At 35.6% G+C, this 16,363-nt stretch overlaps 1 protein-coding gene across 8 annotated transcripts in view; it reads left to right on the forward strand.

Moving 5' to 3' along the window:
- PRPF39 (pre-mRNA processing factor 39) overlaps nt 1–16,363 on the forward strand; it is a 38,232-nt gene that overhangs the window by 10,160 nt on the left and 11,709 nt on the right. For 2 of the 8 annotated variants that reach the window (XM_004738709.3, XM_004738710.3), the window contains exons 2-5: nt 4,859–5,205; nt 5,643–5,768; nt 6,416–6,534; nt 11,092–11,259. In XM_004738709.3, coding sequence (XP_004738766.1) covers nt 4,888–5,205; nt 5,643–5,768; nt 6,416–6,534; nt 11,092–11,259 — 731 coding nt within the window. In that variant the 5' untranslated portion in view covers nt 4,859–4,887. Of the gene's footprint in view, nt 1–4,858; nt 5,206–5,640; nt 6,288–6,415; nt 6,535–11,091; nt 11,260–16,363 lie in introns of those variants that run through there. The other 6 variants (XM_013055818.2, XM_045069063.1, XM_004738714.3 and 3 more) reach the window with 6 other exon arrangements.

Below are 16,363 nucleotides of genomic sequence, written 5' to 3' on the forward strand. Positions count from 1 at the left end.
GGGGTCGGGGTGGAGCAGGCTCCCTGTTTAGCAGAGAGCCCAAGGCGGAGCTCGATTCCAGGACCCTGAGATCATGACCTGAGCTCGAGGCAGAGGCTTAACCCACTGAGCTGCCCAGGTGCCCCCTAATTTAGTTATAATTAAACTCTTGTCTTACCTTTTTTTTTTTTTTTATGATAAAAGCCATATAACATAAAATTTACCTTAGCTATTTTTAAGTGTATCGTTCAGTAGTGTTAAATATATTTACATGGTTGTATATAGACTACCAGAAATTTTCATCTTACAGATCTGAAACTATATGCATTAAACAACTTCCCTTTTCTCCCTCACTCCATTCCCTGATAACTGCATTCTACTTTGTTTCTATGAATTTGGTTACTCTAGATACCTCATATAAGTAGAATCATGCAGTGTTTGTCTTTTTTTGAGACTGGCTTATTACTTCACTTAGCATAATGTCCTCAAGGTTCATCCATATAGAATATGACAGGATTTCTTTCATTTTAAAGGCTGAATAGGCGTGCCTGGATGGCTCAGTTGGGTAAGTATCAAGACTCTTGATATAGGCTCAGGGTTGAGAGATTGGGCCCTGCTTGTGCTCCCCGCTGGGCATGGAGCCTGTTTTTAAGAGTCTCTCTCTGCCCCTTCCTTCCTGCTCACTCTTGAACACCCTCTCTTTCTTTCTTTTCCCCTTATAAAAAAAAACCCTAAAGGGTGAACAATATTTCAATGTATATACTACATTTTGTTTATTCATCTGTCAATGGACGTTTGAGTTGTTTCCTCTTTGGCTATTGTGGATAGTGCTGCTATGAATGTGGGTGTGCATGCAGCTGTTTGAGTCTCTGCTTTCAGTAATTTGGATATATACCAGGTGGGATTCTTCGGTCGTATATAGTTCTCTTTTTAATTTTTTCAGGAACCTCCATACTGTTTTCTGTAGCAGTTGAATCATTCTCTGTTTGTTTGTTTTTTTTTTTATAGTAGCTATCATAATGGGTGTTACGTGATACCTCGTTTTGATTTTGATTTGCATTTTATTGATTATTGGTGTTGAGCATGTGTTCATATGCTTGTTGGCTATTTGTATATCATTTTTGGAGATAAACTGTTGATGTCCTTTGCTCATTTTTAAATCAAGTTTTTTGTTTTGTTGTTGCTATTGCTGAGTTGTAGTTCTTTATATATCCTGGATAGTAATCCATAATTGGATATAAGATTTACAAATATTTCCTCCTATTCTGTTGTCTTTTCATTCTGTTTTGTTTTGGTTTTTTTTAAGATTTTATTTATTTATTTGTCAGAGAGAGTGAGCACAGGCAGACAGAATGGCAGGCAGAGGGAGAAGCAGGCTCCCTGCTGAGCAAGGAGCCTGATGTGGGACTTGATCCCAGGACACTGGGATCATGACCTGAGCCGAAGGCAGCTGCTTAACCAACTGAGCCACCCAGGCGTCCCTCATTCTGTAGATCTTTGATGCACAAAAGTTTTAAACTTTGATATAGTCCGTTTGTCTGTTTTTACTTTTGTTCCCTTTGTTTTTGATATTTCTGGGAAATCATGGCCAAGTACAATATCATGAAGATTTCCTCGGTGTTTTCTTCTAAAATTTTTTTATTTTTAGGTTTACATTCAGGCTTTTAATCCATTTTGAGTTAATTTTTGTATGTGGTATAAGGTAAAGCTCCAACTTCATTCTTTTGCATGTGAATATCCAGTTTTCCCAGCACATTTTTAAAAATTGATTGCCTTTTCTTTGTTGAATGATTTTGTACCCTTGTTGAAAATCATTTAACTATATATGCAAAAGTTTATTTCTGGGCTCTTTGTTCTTTTCTGTTCGTTTGTTTGTCTTTATGCTAAAACCACAGTTGTCTCCTTTTGATATTTTTGCCCCTTTGCTGTGTTATGTTGCTAATTGGAAGTTATTGGTTGTTGTCAAGAATGAAGTGGGACTAGTTAATTACCATGTTATAAAGAATATGTTGGAATAATTTATAAAAAAATAACTTTAGTGTATTCATTTGGCTCTGTGATTTTTGGCGTAATCAGAAAAATGATCTCCCTAAGGGTAAGGATGATGTTCTTTTTTTTTTAAAGATTTTATTTATTTGACAGAGAGAGATCACAAGTAGGCAGAGAGGCAGGCAGAGAGAGAGAGAGAGGAGGAAGCAGGCTCCTCGCTAAGCAGAGAGCCCGATGTGGGACTCGATCCCAGGACCCTGAGATCATGACCTGTGCCGAAGGCAGCGGCTTAACCCACTGAGCCACCCAGGCGCCCCAAGGATGATGTTCTTAATTCTTTTTACAGCATTTTAATTACAGGGTGTGGAGTAATTGATAATCTCTGAAGATGCAGGGGTGTGGTAAATTTGCTGATTGCAGAAGAAGCCATTATGTTCCACTTAAATATTAGAATAGGGCTGATGGTAAATGACTCAGACTCTATCAACCAACACTTTCTTGTTGGTTTGTTTGACATTGGCTTTGAAATAAAAAGACATGAATCAGTGACTAATTTGCATATGGAGAATTAATCTTCAAATGTATCTTTTCTTTAAAGGAAGGGGAAGAAGAGAAAAAAAAAATTGAAAGCTTCTTTGCCTTTTTAGGGCCTCAAATGCCTCAAACATGGAAAAGCTAATGGGAAGGGAACTTATTTTTTCTCATAATCTAGTATTTTGGATTCTTTTTTACTATGTACCAAGTGGGTTTGCTTCTCGTATTATTTTTCATCACATGTATCTATAGATTTACTTATATCATTTCTTTTCAGATTCCTCTGACTCTACCCTGCTTATTCTGCTGCTTACCCTTCCTCTTCCCCAATAGAAAACCTGGTCTCTCTTGTCTTCGAATCAGTTCTAATTTCTATCTGTTTTGTCGACTGTCAAGGATTTTTCTGTCAAGTGGGCTTTTCTCTGTTCTGGATAACTGTTCTTTCTATTGTCCTAAAACTTACAGTTTTTCAAAGTTAAGACCCAGTTTTTTATTTCATGAAGCCCTTCTAGATGGCTGTAATTTTCAGTTGATTTCTGTAAACTTTCACTTTGTTTCATTTAAAATTCTCTGTTTTGGGGGCACCTGGGTGGCTCAGTGGGTTAAGCTGCTGCTATCAGCTCAGGTCATGATCTCAGGGTCCTGGGATCGAGTCTCACATCGGGCTCTCTGCTCAGCAGGGAGCGTGCTTCCTCCTCTCTCTCTGCCTGCCTCTCTGCCTACTTGTGATCTCTCTCTGTCAAATAAATAAATAAAATCTTTAAAGAAAAAAAAATTCTGTTTTGCCTGTCTTTTTTTAGTTTCTTCCCAATGAATTTAATAAGCCCTAGAGTAAGGACCTTCTATTATACTTAAATATTCTTTACCAGGAATGTAATATAGTACTAGACATACATAAGGCATTAACTTTTGTCTCCACCCAAACTACCCCTGTTCCCTTATTTTTCTCTTCTCCTCCCCCACTCCTTTTTTTTTTTTTTTTAATTTGAGAGAGAGAGTGCATGCATATGCATGAGTGGAGGAAAGGTGAGGGGGAGAGGGAGAGAGCGGATCCTCAAGCTGACTTCCATGAGCATGGAGCCCCTTGCAGGACTTGATCCCAGGACCGTGAGATATGACCTGAGCCGAAACCAAGAGTTGGATGCTCAACCAACTAAGCCACCCAGGCATCCATTCCCACTTTTTTTTTTTTTTTAACATTCCTTAGATTTACCTGGTTATAGTTAATTCTTCCAGTGGGATTCAGCCTCAGAAGGTCTCCTGATTTAACATGTTAAATTTCTCCTTTTTTGGGATAAAATGTGCTTCATACTATGTTTTGAAATAATGTTTTGAACATGTTTTAAGATTTGGATTTCATAGCTGCTTGACGTTTACAAGATACCCTCTATACACACAAAAAAACTAGTAAGAAAAACTAAAAATAATGTTTTATAATGTATATTATAAAGATCTCATTTCCTTAATTCACAAAGAGCTTGTAGAAACAAATAAGAATAAAAATTAGTAATGTAATAGAAAATATGAGTGAAGGATGTGAAGGCATTTAAGAAGAAAATAGAAATTCAGCTTTCTTGTAGTTAAATGCAAATCACATGAGGGTACTATTTTTTTTTTAATCAAATGAACAAAAATTAGGTTTTATGATACTTAGTGCTGACGAGAGGTGATGGAGAAGTGACCATTTTCATGCATTGTTAGTAGGTTAATCAGTTAGGACTTTTGTCTGCAAGTAATAGAAAACCTGTCTATTCCTAGTAGTTTAAACAAATAGGGACTTATTTTTGCACATAGTGTGAAATTAGCATTGTGTTATTAGTAACTGATAACGTCAGGGTCATCATTTCTTACTTTTCCTTGCCAATTCCTTATTGACCGCTTTAAAGACATAGGTTGTTTTAGATATGTTCACATTCAAGGTGATAAGAAAGTGGTAGAACCTACACTATTTGTGACTTTCCCTTTTTGTCAGAAAAGCAAAATCTTTCCCAGAGCTCTATAGTAGATATCCTTTTCAGTCTCATGATTCCCACATGGGGCTAGATATTTTGTTACTCAGACCAGAAACAGGTTTTACTAGGAAGATGGTAAGAGAGGATATTGGATAGGCAACTGAAAATGTCTTGCCACATGGCTCAAGTAATTTTTCTAGAGAATAATTTCAACATTTTCCCCAATTTAATATACACATACTGTTTAATATACACGGATTCTTTGATTCAATGTTTCCATTGTTCAGAGATCAAGATTGAAGTTAATATATTTCTTTAATAGGTAGCTGGGGCTTTTAAAAGGTGGTTTTCATGATGCCAAATAAACATTTGGAAGATGTTGCTCTTTATTTGTGTTTCCACAGATCATTAACTGAAGACAACATAAACAAATATGCAAAATTCTCACATGGATGAGTACAGAAATTCTAGTAATGGCAGCACAGGCAACAGTTCAGAGGTAGTGGTAGAACAGTCTGCTGATTTCAGTACTGAGATTATGAATGTGACGGAAATGGAACAGTCCCCTGATGGATCTCCTAATGTGAATGCAGCTGCAGAAGAAAATGAAGTAACAAATGCTGTGGACCTTCCAGTGACAGAAACAGAAGCAAATTTCCCTCCAGAGTATGAAAAATTCTGGAAAACTGTAGAAAGCAATCCTCAGGATTTTACAGGCTGGGTATATTTGCTTCAGTATGTAGAACAGGAGGTTAGTAACTATTTAAATGGGATTAGAAGGGACAGATGAATCAAGTAATAGCAGATGAGGTTTACTGTTTTGTAATTAAATAATTTTCAGATTAAGTTGAATAACATTAGATATGTACATTTTTTAGCTTTAAAATAACTTTTATAACATTTGTACCTATTTGTCAACATTAGTAGAGAGTCTAATCTTTGTAATAATTGGTGTGTATGCGAAAATATGTATTTAATCACTGAAATAAAAAGTTACCTTCTATCTGACAGAATTACTTCCTTTTGTTTCAAAGGATAAGACTGTAATACGCAAGAAAGAGATCTGTGTGTGTATGTGGTTTTTAAATCTGCGAGTTTATTTTATTTGAGATAATACATTTGGAAGAAATAATATTTTTCTGACATTAACTTCCAGGATTTTTAAACACCCTGTTTTATTTTCATCAGAATCACTTGATGGCTGCCAGGAAAGCGTTTGACAAATTTTTCATACACTATCCATATTGCTATGGTTACTGGAAAAAGTATGCAGACCTTGAAAAGCGGCATGACAACATTAAACAATCAGATGAGGTGCGTACATTACTGAATAAAATTATCTCCATTAGGTACTGTAAGCCAAATAATAAAACAAAAACTTTTTTTTTTTTGGCTGGCAGTACCTACGATTTATGGTCAAACAATTTTATAGGGTATTTTATTTGCATTTGTCACTCTTGTGGCATTTGTAGCTAATATTTTCTCTCTTTGTTGGCAGGTGCGTTAAACCTCTACAGTTTGTCAAGCTTTGCAGTGCAAGCCTCTGTATTACACTGCAGCTTAACAAGTAGGGCAGGGCTTTTCTCTCACTTACATTTATTTCTCATTTTCCAAACAATATAGTTGGTTTGGTAGTCACATTTGCTACGTCTTATTGCATTTTTGGTCAGACGCTGTCATTGATGCTCTAATGGGTCTGTGCCCTATGGTCTGTAACCCAAAGCCTGCCCACACAACCCGGTCAGAATGCAGGGACTGCTGCGCTTTGAAGATCAAGACTCTGCACGTGGGGATCAGAACATTGCCATGTTCTATCCAACCTCCACCCAAATGGTAATGGTAGATTATTTAAACAAAATTCCAGTAATTAGTATTTCTAAGGTTCACCGGATAACACAGTGTTGCCTCTCTGTTAAGAAATAATTAAATATTTGAAGTACAGTTTGTTGTTTTCTTCTTAGGTGTATCGTCGGGGGCTTCAGGCAATACCTCTTAGTGTTGATCTATGGATACATTATATAAACTTCTTAAAAGAAACATTGGACCCTGGTGATCCTGAGACAAACAGTACAATAAGAGGGTATGCTAAAAATTGATACTCAGATGCCTTCAAAGTAGAAATAAGTCAGATATTTTGATGTTGACAATAGAACTACTCATGAATGCTAAACTGAATGTTTAACATACATTTCATTTTCACTATTTAAAAAAAGATACATGTAATAAACTGACACATGATTATAAATATTATAGATAATAATGTCCTCATTTCACATGCTCCCTTATGTTCCCAATCCCATTCCCTGCATGATTTGTGAATTGTGTTTTCTTTCATATATGGATGTTTATAGGTGTATGTATTGTACATATTTGATTTTTTTTAATGTAACAGGCTGTTTTGGAATCTCTCCCTATCGTAATTTTTCAAGCATTGCAAAAGTATTTTGTGGTATTGAAGTACTATATTTTATTTGACTAAATCCTTATTTATAGGAGATAATCAGTGGTGCTATAAACATGTCTGTATTAGTCATTATTTATGTCGAGCATGCTAGAGATAGAGCTTTTGTCAAAGAGAACACAAAACTTTTATCAAATGTTCTTTCAAAAGTGGTCAATTTTAAACTCTCACAGTATATGAAGAGTAGTCACATTCTCTTTAACCTCCAGTGATATCTCATTATTTTTGTTTGCATATCTCTGGATTGCTCATCCCAGTTTGCCATCTTTTTGTATACTTATATCAGCCATTTGCTTATTGCCTATTCATGTCATTTGCTCGTTTTACTTTTGGATTGTCCTTTTCTTATTGATCATAGGAATTTTTTTTAACGTGTTCTTGGTTTTTATTTTTATCAAAGTATGTGCATATGGTTTAAAAAGTCATTGTTAAACCACTTGTAACAAAAAGCAGTCCCTCCACCCCTCCTCAAATATTTTATCTGTTTCTTATCCTTCATGTTTATAATAGTAACTCTTTACTGCTCTTTCTCTCTCTTTATTACATTATGATTTTGGTATAGTAGATGAGATTTTTAGTTCACTTATACCCTGTCTTCCCATTTCTTACTTTTCCAATATGGATAGGTTTTGGAGCCTTTTATTTTTCCTGGAGTTAATTACCCCTTCTTACACTTCTTCCTTTTTCTCACTTGCTTTGTGTTCCTTGAACATTTAAAATTTCCTACCCCTTCCAACAGCTATTTTCAGTTGTCAGTAGTAATAACTGGACTTACCGCAGTGTACAAATGCTATGTGCATTTTTTTTTAAGCTAAAAACTATATCTAGTGTTATTCTACTTAATCTGAAATTGTGAAAGGGAATTATACTCAGAAATTTGCAAATTCCATTTTTTACCCTTCCCCTTGGGGAATATCCCTCTTGGAACTTTCTCTTCCGTAGTCTGGATTGGTTGCTTTGTTCTGTTTCTGCCAAAGAGCAGTTATTTTGAGATTTCCTCATCATGAATATAGGAGATGCTTTTACCTCTTTCTTGGGTTTCAAGCTCTAATTCTGAGAGTTTATAAGATCCAGATTTTTCTTGGCTGATGCCTATCTTTAGAGGAGTACATCCTATAACTTCTTGATAAAAGATGCTTGGGAGAAAAAAAAAAATTAAGATTTTGTAAATCTGAAACACCCACTTGATCCAGTAGGGTATAGAGTTTTGATTTGGAAGTAATTTTTCCTTAGGCCTTTGAAGGCATCTCCATTCTTTTTAGATTTTGGTTTTGTTAATGAGAAGTATGATAATTCTATGGATTCCCTTTGTATGACTCATTTTTCCTCATGGAAGCTTTTAAAATGTTCTCTTTATCTTTGATATAAATGCAGTTTTATAATATGCATTGGTGTGAGTTTTCTTTTTCTAATTCATTGTGCTTGCTTAGTGGGCCTTTTCATTTTATGGGGCTCATGTCTTTCTCTTCAGAGAAATGTTATTATTGAGGTGCATGGCTGGCTTAGTATAGCATTGAGCTTTCCATCATGGGGTCATGAGTTGAGCTCTGTGTTGGGCTCAGAGTTTGCTTGGGCTTGAGTTTGCTTTAAAAAATAATAAAATTTAAAAATCATCATTACTGTATATATTCTTATGTTGGTAATTCTCTTCCTGTGGTTTTCTCTATTGTTTTTATAGTTGTACATTGGATCTTCTGTTTTAATCATTTAATTTAATTTAATTTTTTTTTACTTTTTACATGTCCGGTTTTTTTTGGCTTTTTGAGGTATTTCCTTGACCCTTATATTGGAATTTTAATATCTTCCATCATTTTTTTAATATTTAAGAATCTTCTTTGTTTATTGTTCCTTTTGTCTTCCTATTTTTGTTACATGGCTTATATCTTTTTCTTACTTTTTAAAAAAGTATAAAGAGTTAAAGTTATCTTTTGTTTCCAGCACTATTTTCTCTGAAGTGTTTTATTTACTTGTTTTCATCTCTGACTTGTCTGATTTCTGCTCATGTTAAAATGAGATTTTAGGGGTGACTGGGTGGTTCAGTGGGTTACGCTCCTGCATCTGACTGTCTGCTCGGCAGGGAGCCTACTTCCTCCTTTCTCTCTCTGCCTGCCTCTCTGCCTACTTGTGATCTCTCTCTCTCTCTCTCTCTGTGTCAAATAAATAAATAAAATCTTCAAAAAAATATAAAAGATTAGTTTTAAGGGGCACCTCAGTGTCTCATTTGGTTAAGCATCTGCTTTCAGCTCAGGTCATGATCCCAGGGTCCTGGGATTGAGCCCTGTGTGTAGCTCTGTTTGTCAGGAAGCCTGGTTCTCCCTTTCCCTACTTGTGGGTGCATGTGCTCTCTCAAATAAAATCTTTTTAAAATACTAGATTTTAATAAACTGAATATAAGCTCTGTGTATTTTGTATGCACGGTATTATCAGCTGGCTTGATGGGCTTCGCAGTAGGGTGACCAAATGGGCACCTAGGTTTTTGTTGGGAGAATCCCAGTATTGGTATTCTTACATTTCACTGCTGTGCCACGTAGCTCCTCATTGAAGGATCATCTGATCTGCCTGGGGAATGTATACCTAGCTGCTGAAATCCCATAGCTGGGTAGGAAAGGAGGTATAAGGTCTCTTACCATTCCTTAAAGCAACCTTGTAAATATCCTGTCTTTAGTTCATTAAATGCTTCTTAATCATAGTTAAGATGATTAACTCTCCCAATTCCTTCCACTTTTGTTAGTTTCTGGTGTTTTAATTTCCTGAATCATTTTTGGGATTCTGCAGGGGCAGTAATATGTATTTTACTGTCTTGAAAACCTCAGACACAAACATATACATGTGTGCATGCATGCATAGACAAATCTCTTAATCCTTTATGGAAATATTAACATCCTCCAGTTTTAGTACATTTTAAAACTTTCTTTAGAATGTCTTGTCTTTACATCACTTTTTTCTTAATGTGGTTCAATCCTTATAATCTTTTATTCATATGTGAGTCTTTTGCCTGTCTTGCCAAAAATACGTAAATCTGGTATTTTCTTCTAATTTTTTAATAGTTTTTTTTTGTTACTCATTCATCTGGCATCTTAGTCTGTGTCTTTTTTAAGTTATAGATTAACCTTTTATTTTGTCCAACATTTTTGTGTTGATTTAAAATACCTTTTTTATCATATGCTAAATTCTCACATGTACATTGTTCTGCTTTCTTGGAACTGTTTTGTGATCCATTTTTCTGTTACCTAACCAATATCATACTTTTTATCACTGTAGCTTCCTAATTTCTTTTGATATCTTTCAGGAAAATGTCCTCTGCATTGTCCTTTTTGTATGTTAGCTGAGTGTTAGAATTTGTTTTACCTGTTCCGCTTAAAATTTGATAGATCTTTGATTGGAATCTTATTAAAGTTGTAGATTATTTCAGGTAGTATAGTTCATACTGTTAAAAATCCCTCTTGATTGTAAGATATATTTTGGAAATAAGTACCTAAAAGTTTTTATCCCACTGGGATATCAAATCTAGTGATTAAAATTGCTTACAAAAATCTCTTGAAATGAGTTAGGTTGTTTAAAAACATATGGTGTTATTGTTGTTTTGTTTTAGTAATCTGTAATTTTAGAATCAGAGAGACTTTTGAAAGTTTTAAAAACATATGTTTACTTCTCATTACCTTACAAGGCAGTTGGGTTCCTTCTTGGAGAGTTATATTTTGCCAGAAAGTCTTTAAATTGAGATAAAATTTGTCTCTGTCTCTGCTGTAGATGAATCTATTTGACAGACATTTCAAATTTCACAAATATTTAAGTATCTGCATTGTCACTCTTGATACGTTTGCAGTGTGCATTTTGCATTGTAATTCTGTGTAAGATAAAATTACATCAAAATATGTATATTCCCGTTTCCTTACTCTTGAAAAAGTAGCCGTTGTACACTTTTTTGGTTACTCCTTCTGCCTTTTATTCCCTACTTGTTTAGGAAGCAGTTAAATGTAATTTTGAATTTAGCATGATCTTCTGAAATTTTGAAATGTTTTATTTATTTTTAATTTTTTAAAAATTGTATAACTGACGTATTAGTTTTAGTTGTACAACTGAATGATTTGATATTTGTATTATTATAAGGTACAGAAATATTTTAAAAGTGATTTTATTTTGGAACGATAACTTAGAGGTGATTTAATTTTTCAGAACTTTTGAGCACGCTGTTCTAGCTGCAGGAACAGATTTCCGGTCTGACAGACTGTGGGAAATGTATATAAACTGGGAAAATGAACAGGGTAACCTGAGAGAAGTTACAGCTATATATGATCGTATTCTTGGTATTCCAACACAGCTGTATAGTCACCATTTTCAGAGGTGGGTGGAAAAATCCAATCATTAAAATATATTTGATTATTCAGGTAATTAATTAATGTTGAGGATTATAATTCTCTTGAAATGTCATGTGAGATTCTTTTAGATAAAAAGAGGAATAAATTTTCTTACTTGATAATCACAATTTATACACTTTTAAATTTTAACTTTTTCCCATATACTTTAGGAAATGTTTAGGAACTTTACTGTTTTTATTTATTTGTTTTTAAAGATTTTATTAGAGACAGAAATAGTGACAGAGAGCATGAGTAGGGAGGAAAGCGAGAAGCAGGCTCCCTGCTGAGTTGGGAGCCTGATGTAGGGCTTCTTTTCAGGACCCTGGGATCATGACCTAAACCAAAGACAGACACCAACTGAGCCACCCAGGTGCCTACTGTTTTTAAACACAAGTTTTTCTTTATCCATTTTATAGATGAGGAATAACGGGAATCCTATCTAAGGTGTTTTGGAGTGGTGAAGGAATGAGAAAATAGAACCCAAGTTTAATTATTCTTTGTGGTACTAAGTTAATAGAGTACATGGCACATAAATATGCTTGGTTTACTCAGGGGTCCTTGGCTGGTTCTGTCTGTGGAGCATGGGACTTTTGATCTCAGGGTTGTACGTTCAAGCCCCAAGTTGGGTGTAGAGATTACATTAAAAAAAAAAAAATCTTAAAAACAGAAACTTAATGATGTACTAAAAGTACATTCTTGTGATTCATATAACACATTATACTGAAAACATCTATTTCTGAAAAGATCTATTTTATGTAGTAAATCTAAATCTGTTCGTATTCGGTCAAAAGTAATTTCACTTAAATTTCCCCACTATGATTTTGTCATGACTGGTATTATTTCATTTTTATGAGGACTGTTAAAACAAATAATTCTGTGTGTTGCAATTTCCACATTGTTCTCTGATGTACTCAAAATATCCCATTGCTTAAGGACTCAAAGTCTTTCTGAACAAGAAAGTATGTATTGCCAGTATCTGCTGTGTTAATAAATACTTGCATGTTTTTTAGCTACCATATATTCGACATTTTTGTTAAAGCTTTTGTAAGTAGTATAGTGTTAGAGCCTGTAAACTTAGTGCTTTTTTTAGTAAGTGAATTTACAATTTTTTTTTTTTACTAAAAATGTTAGAAGACTATGAAGCATCTAAAAAGTTATGTGGGTCAATTTGTTGAAGATTAGAGGAAGTTATGCAGATCCAGATTAGGAATAGAAACTGTATAGATCTGAATATATGGTCTCTGTTTTTTACGAAATAGAGGAGATGTCCAGGTTTCTAGGGTATAATGACCTAGGAAGACACTTGATTAAAGACATTATTAGGGGCGCTTGGGTGGCTCAGTGGGTTAAAGCCTCTGCCTTCAGCTCAGGGGTCCTGGGATGGAGCCCTGCATTGGGCTCTCTGCTCAGCAGGAGGCCTGCTTCTCCTCCTCTCTCTCTGCCTGCTTCTCTGCCTTCTTGTGATCTCTGTCAAATAAAATCTTTAAAAAAAAATTATAAATAAAGACATTATTAACACACGGCTTGACATAAGAAGTGCTTGATGCATATTTTTTTGAATAAAAGAATACAAAGATATTAAAAACCCTTACGAGACAAAGAGGATACCTTTTCCTAAACCATTCTTAAGGGATCTACGGTATAGATAAAGTCTGTGATAAGAACTTTATTTTTGGTAAGAAAAATAAAATATAATTAGGAAACACTTGCTACATAGCATTTGCTATATGTCAGATGCCATTCTGAATGCTTATTTATAACTTAGAGCATTATTTATAACTTAGAGCATTATAACTTAAGCATATAACTTACAGCATATATAATTTATTTAATCCTCACAATAAGCCACTGAGGATTTAATCCTCATAATAAGCCAGTGAAGTATATTATTATCCCCACTTTATGGGGATATTATTATCCCCATTTTATGGAAGTAGAGACACAGAAATATTAAAATACTTGCATGAGGGGTACCTGGGTGGCACAGTCATTAAGCATCTGCTTTCTGCTCAGGTCATGATCCCAGGGTCCTGGGATCAAGTCCCACATTGGGCTCCCTGCTCAGTGGGAAGCCTGCTTCTCTCTCTCCCTCTCCCACTCCCCCTGCTTGTGTTCCTTCTCTTGCTATCTCTCTCTGTCAAATAAACAAAATCTTTAAAAAAATAAAAATAAAAATAAATATTTGCATGAGGTCACAGAGTTCGTGTTTTGAAACATAGATGGTGTGGCTCCAAAGTTCTTGGTATAGTCTCCTCCAAATCTTTTTATTGTTGTTTAATGAATATCCCAGGAAGCCTGGTGGCTCAGTCAGTTAAGCGTCTACGTTTGGGTCAGGTCATGATCTCAGGGTCCTGGGATCAAGCCCTGCATTGGGTTCCCTGCTCAGTGGGGAGCCTGCTTCTCTCTCTGCCCCGCCCACCCCTATTTGTGCTCTCAAATAAATAAAATCTTTAAAAAAAAGTGAATATCCCAGTAGGTTTTTGAAATTATGTATATGCTTGTAATAGATACTGGTGGATTGCATTACACATACTGCTCTTTAATCTGCACTTTTTTTTGTTTTTAAAAGATGTATTTGAGAGAGAGAGGGAGAGGGGGAGAGGGAATCTTAAGTAGACTCTGTGCTGAGTACAGAGCTCAATGCAGGGCTCACTCTCCTGACCCTGAGATCATTACCTGAGCTGAAATCACGAGTCCCAGTCCCATGCTTAACTGAGCCATCCAGGCACACCTAATCTCTTTTTCTTTTACTATATTGATAACCACTTTCCTTATCAATGTTTATAGCACTAGTGTTTGTGTAAGTAAATCTTAAGACATAACTGACTGCTTTGAGAACCAGTGGAATGTGTTCTTTTGCCTAATGCATTCCTACTTGGTCATTTATTTAGTACTTGTTATTTAAAAGATTATATACCATTTAAGTTGTAGAAGTAAAGGCTCAGAGAAGCTATGTGTGAATGGTGTTGGCTCTCAAGCTGGTCAGAAGTGTGGAGGAGGAAGCATGTTTAAAACAAAAGTGTTCAGCAGCACCTGGGTGGCTCCGTTTGTTGGGCGCAGACTCTTGATTTCAACTCCAGTGGGGGTTTTAGGGTCATGGGATCCAGACCCAGATGGGGCTCCCTGCTCAGTGGCAGATTTGCTTGGGATTCTTCTCTCCCTATACCCCTCCACTACTTCGCGCATGTACACGCTTCCCTCTCTCTTTTTTCCTCTCTCAAATAAATATTTTAATATTATAATTATTGTAATAATATATTATCATATTATATATTATAATGATACATTATTATATAATTTTCTCATAATAAAAATCTTTTATTTATTATTTTTATTTTATTTTTTTTTAAGATTCTTATTTGTCAGATAGCAGATAGTAGAAGCACAGAGAGCTGCAGGCAGAGCAGACAGTGGAGGAACGGGTTCCCTGCTGAGGAAAGAGTCTGATATGGGAAGCCTAATGTGGGACTTGATCCCAGCGGGATCCCAGCCGAAGGCAGATGCTTAACCATCTGAACCACACAAGTGTCCCTCAAATAAATAAATCTTAAGAAAAGTGTTGTAAGTGCTGTTATAGAAATATTTCTATTATGTAGGTTTGTTTATTGGATATATACTGATGACATCTCTAAGGAAATACGTAATTTAAAATTTTCCTTAGCATGAGAGTTTGTGATGTTGATTTAACTTCTCAGACCCAGTCCCTGGTAGTTCCTAAGCTCCAGACCTATTTAAATACTGATAATTTCCCAGCAGGCACTGCTCTTTTGTGCTTCTGTGATTTTAATACCTTTTCTACTTCCCATTTGCCTGGTTAATTCATAGTACTCAAAACCATACAGCTTAATTTTTTCTATGTGAAATTTTAATTTGCCAAAATAGAATGTTCTGTTATTTGTGTCAGCACTCTGCCTCTTTATTTACATTTGTCTTTTTTTTTTTTTTAAGATTTTATTTATTTATTTGACAGATAAGAGATCACAAGTAGGCAGAGAGGGAAGTGGAGAGAGGGGGGAAGCAGGCTCCCTGCCAAGCAGAGAGCCCGACTCGAGGCTCGATCCCAGGACCCTGGGATCATGACCTGAGCTGAAGGCAGAGGCTTAACCCACTGAGCCACCCAGGTGCCCCTACATTGTCTTAAGAAAAAAAAAAATTACTTTATTTATTTTAGGGAGGAAGCAGACATAGGGAGAGATAAACTTAAGTAGATTCCATGCTGAGCGTGGATCCCAGCACAGGGCTTGACGTGGGGCTCCATTCTTTGATCCTGAAATCGACCTGAGCTGAAACCCAGGGTCCAGAGTCTTAACCAACTGTGCCACCCAGACACCCCTACTTACTTTAACACTAATAACACTGCATTGAAAGCATGTCTTTTTTATTTATTTATTTATTTTATTTTTTTTAAAGATTTTATTTATTTATTTGACAGAGAGAGATCACAAGTAGGCAGAGAGGCAGGCAGAGAGAGAGAGGGAAGCAAGGCTCCCTGATGAGCAGAGAGCCCGATGCGGGACTCGATCCCAAGATCCTGAGATCATGACCTGAGCTGAAGGCAGCAGCTTAACCCACTGAGCCACCCAGGCGCCCGAAAGTATGTCTCTTTTTTAAACTGCTGTGCATATCTGTCAGTTTCTGAGACTTACTAATTTCTTTTATTCTTAGTATGTAGGAATAGGGCTCAGTATATATTAGACTCTTAGCCATTCTTTACTAAATTAGCTTTTTATTAGGAAAGGCTGATGAATGTTTATTGTTTAATACTCATATTTTATCACCATTTGAAATAATTTCCTATATAATAGTTAATACTATATTTTTTAAAGATTTTATTTATTTATTTGACAGACAACAATCACAAGTAGGCAGAGAGTCAGGCAGAGAGAGAGAGAGAGGAGGAAGCAGGCTCCCCAGTGAGCAGAGAGCCCGATGCAGGACTAGATCCCAGGACTCTGAGATCATGACCTGAGCTGAAGGCAGAGGCTTTAACCCACTGAGCCATCCAGGTGCCCCATAATATAGCAATTATTTTAAATTTGTGCTCTGTAAGTAGTCATAAATTTTATATTTTTATTTGTAGCCTAATACTT

This window comes from Mustela putorius, unplaced genomic scaffold (genome assembly GCF_011764305.1).
Source record: "Mustela putorius furo isolate JIRA1106 unplaced genomic scaffold, ASM1176430v1.1 tig00000129_pilon_pilon_pilon, whole genome shotgun sequence".
NCBI lineage: Eukaryota > Metazoa > Chordata > Mammalia > Carnivora > Mustelidae > Mustela > Mustela putorius.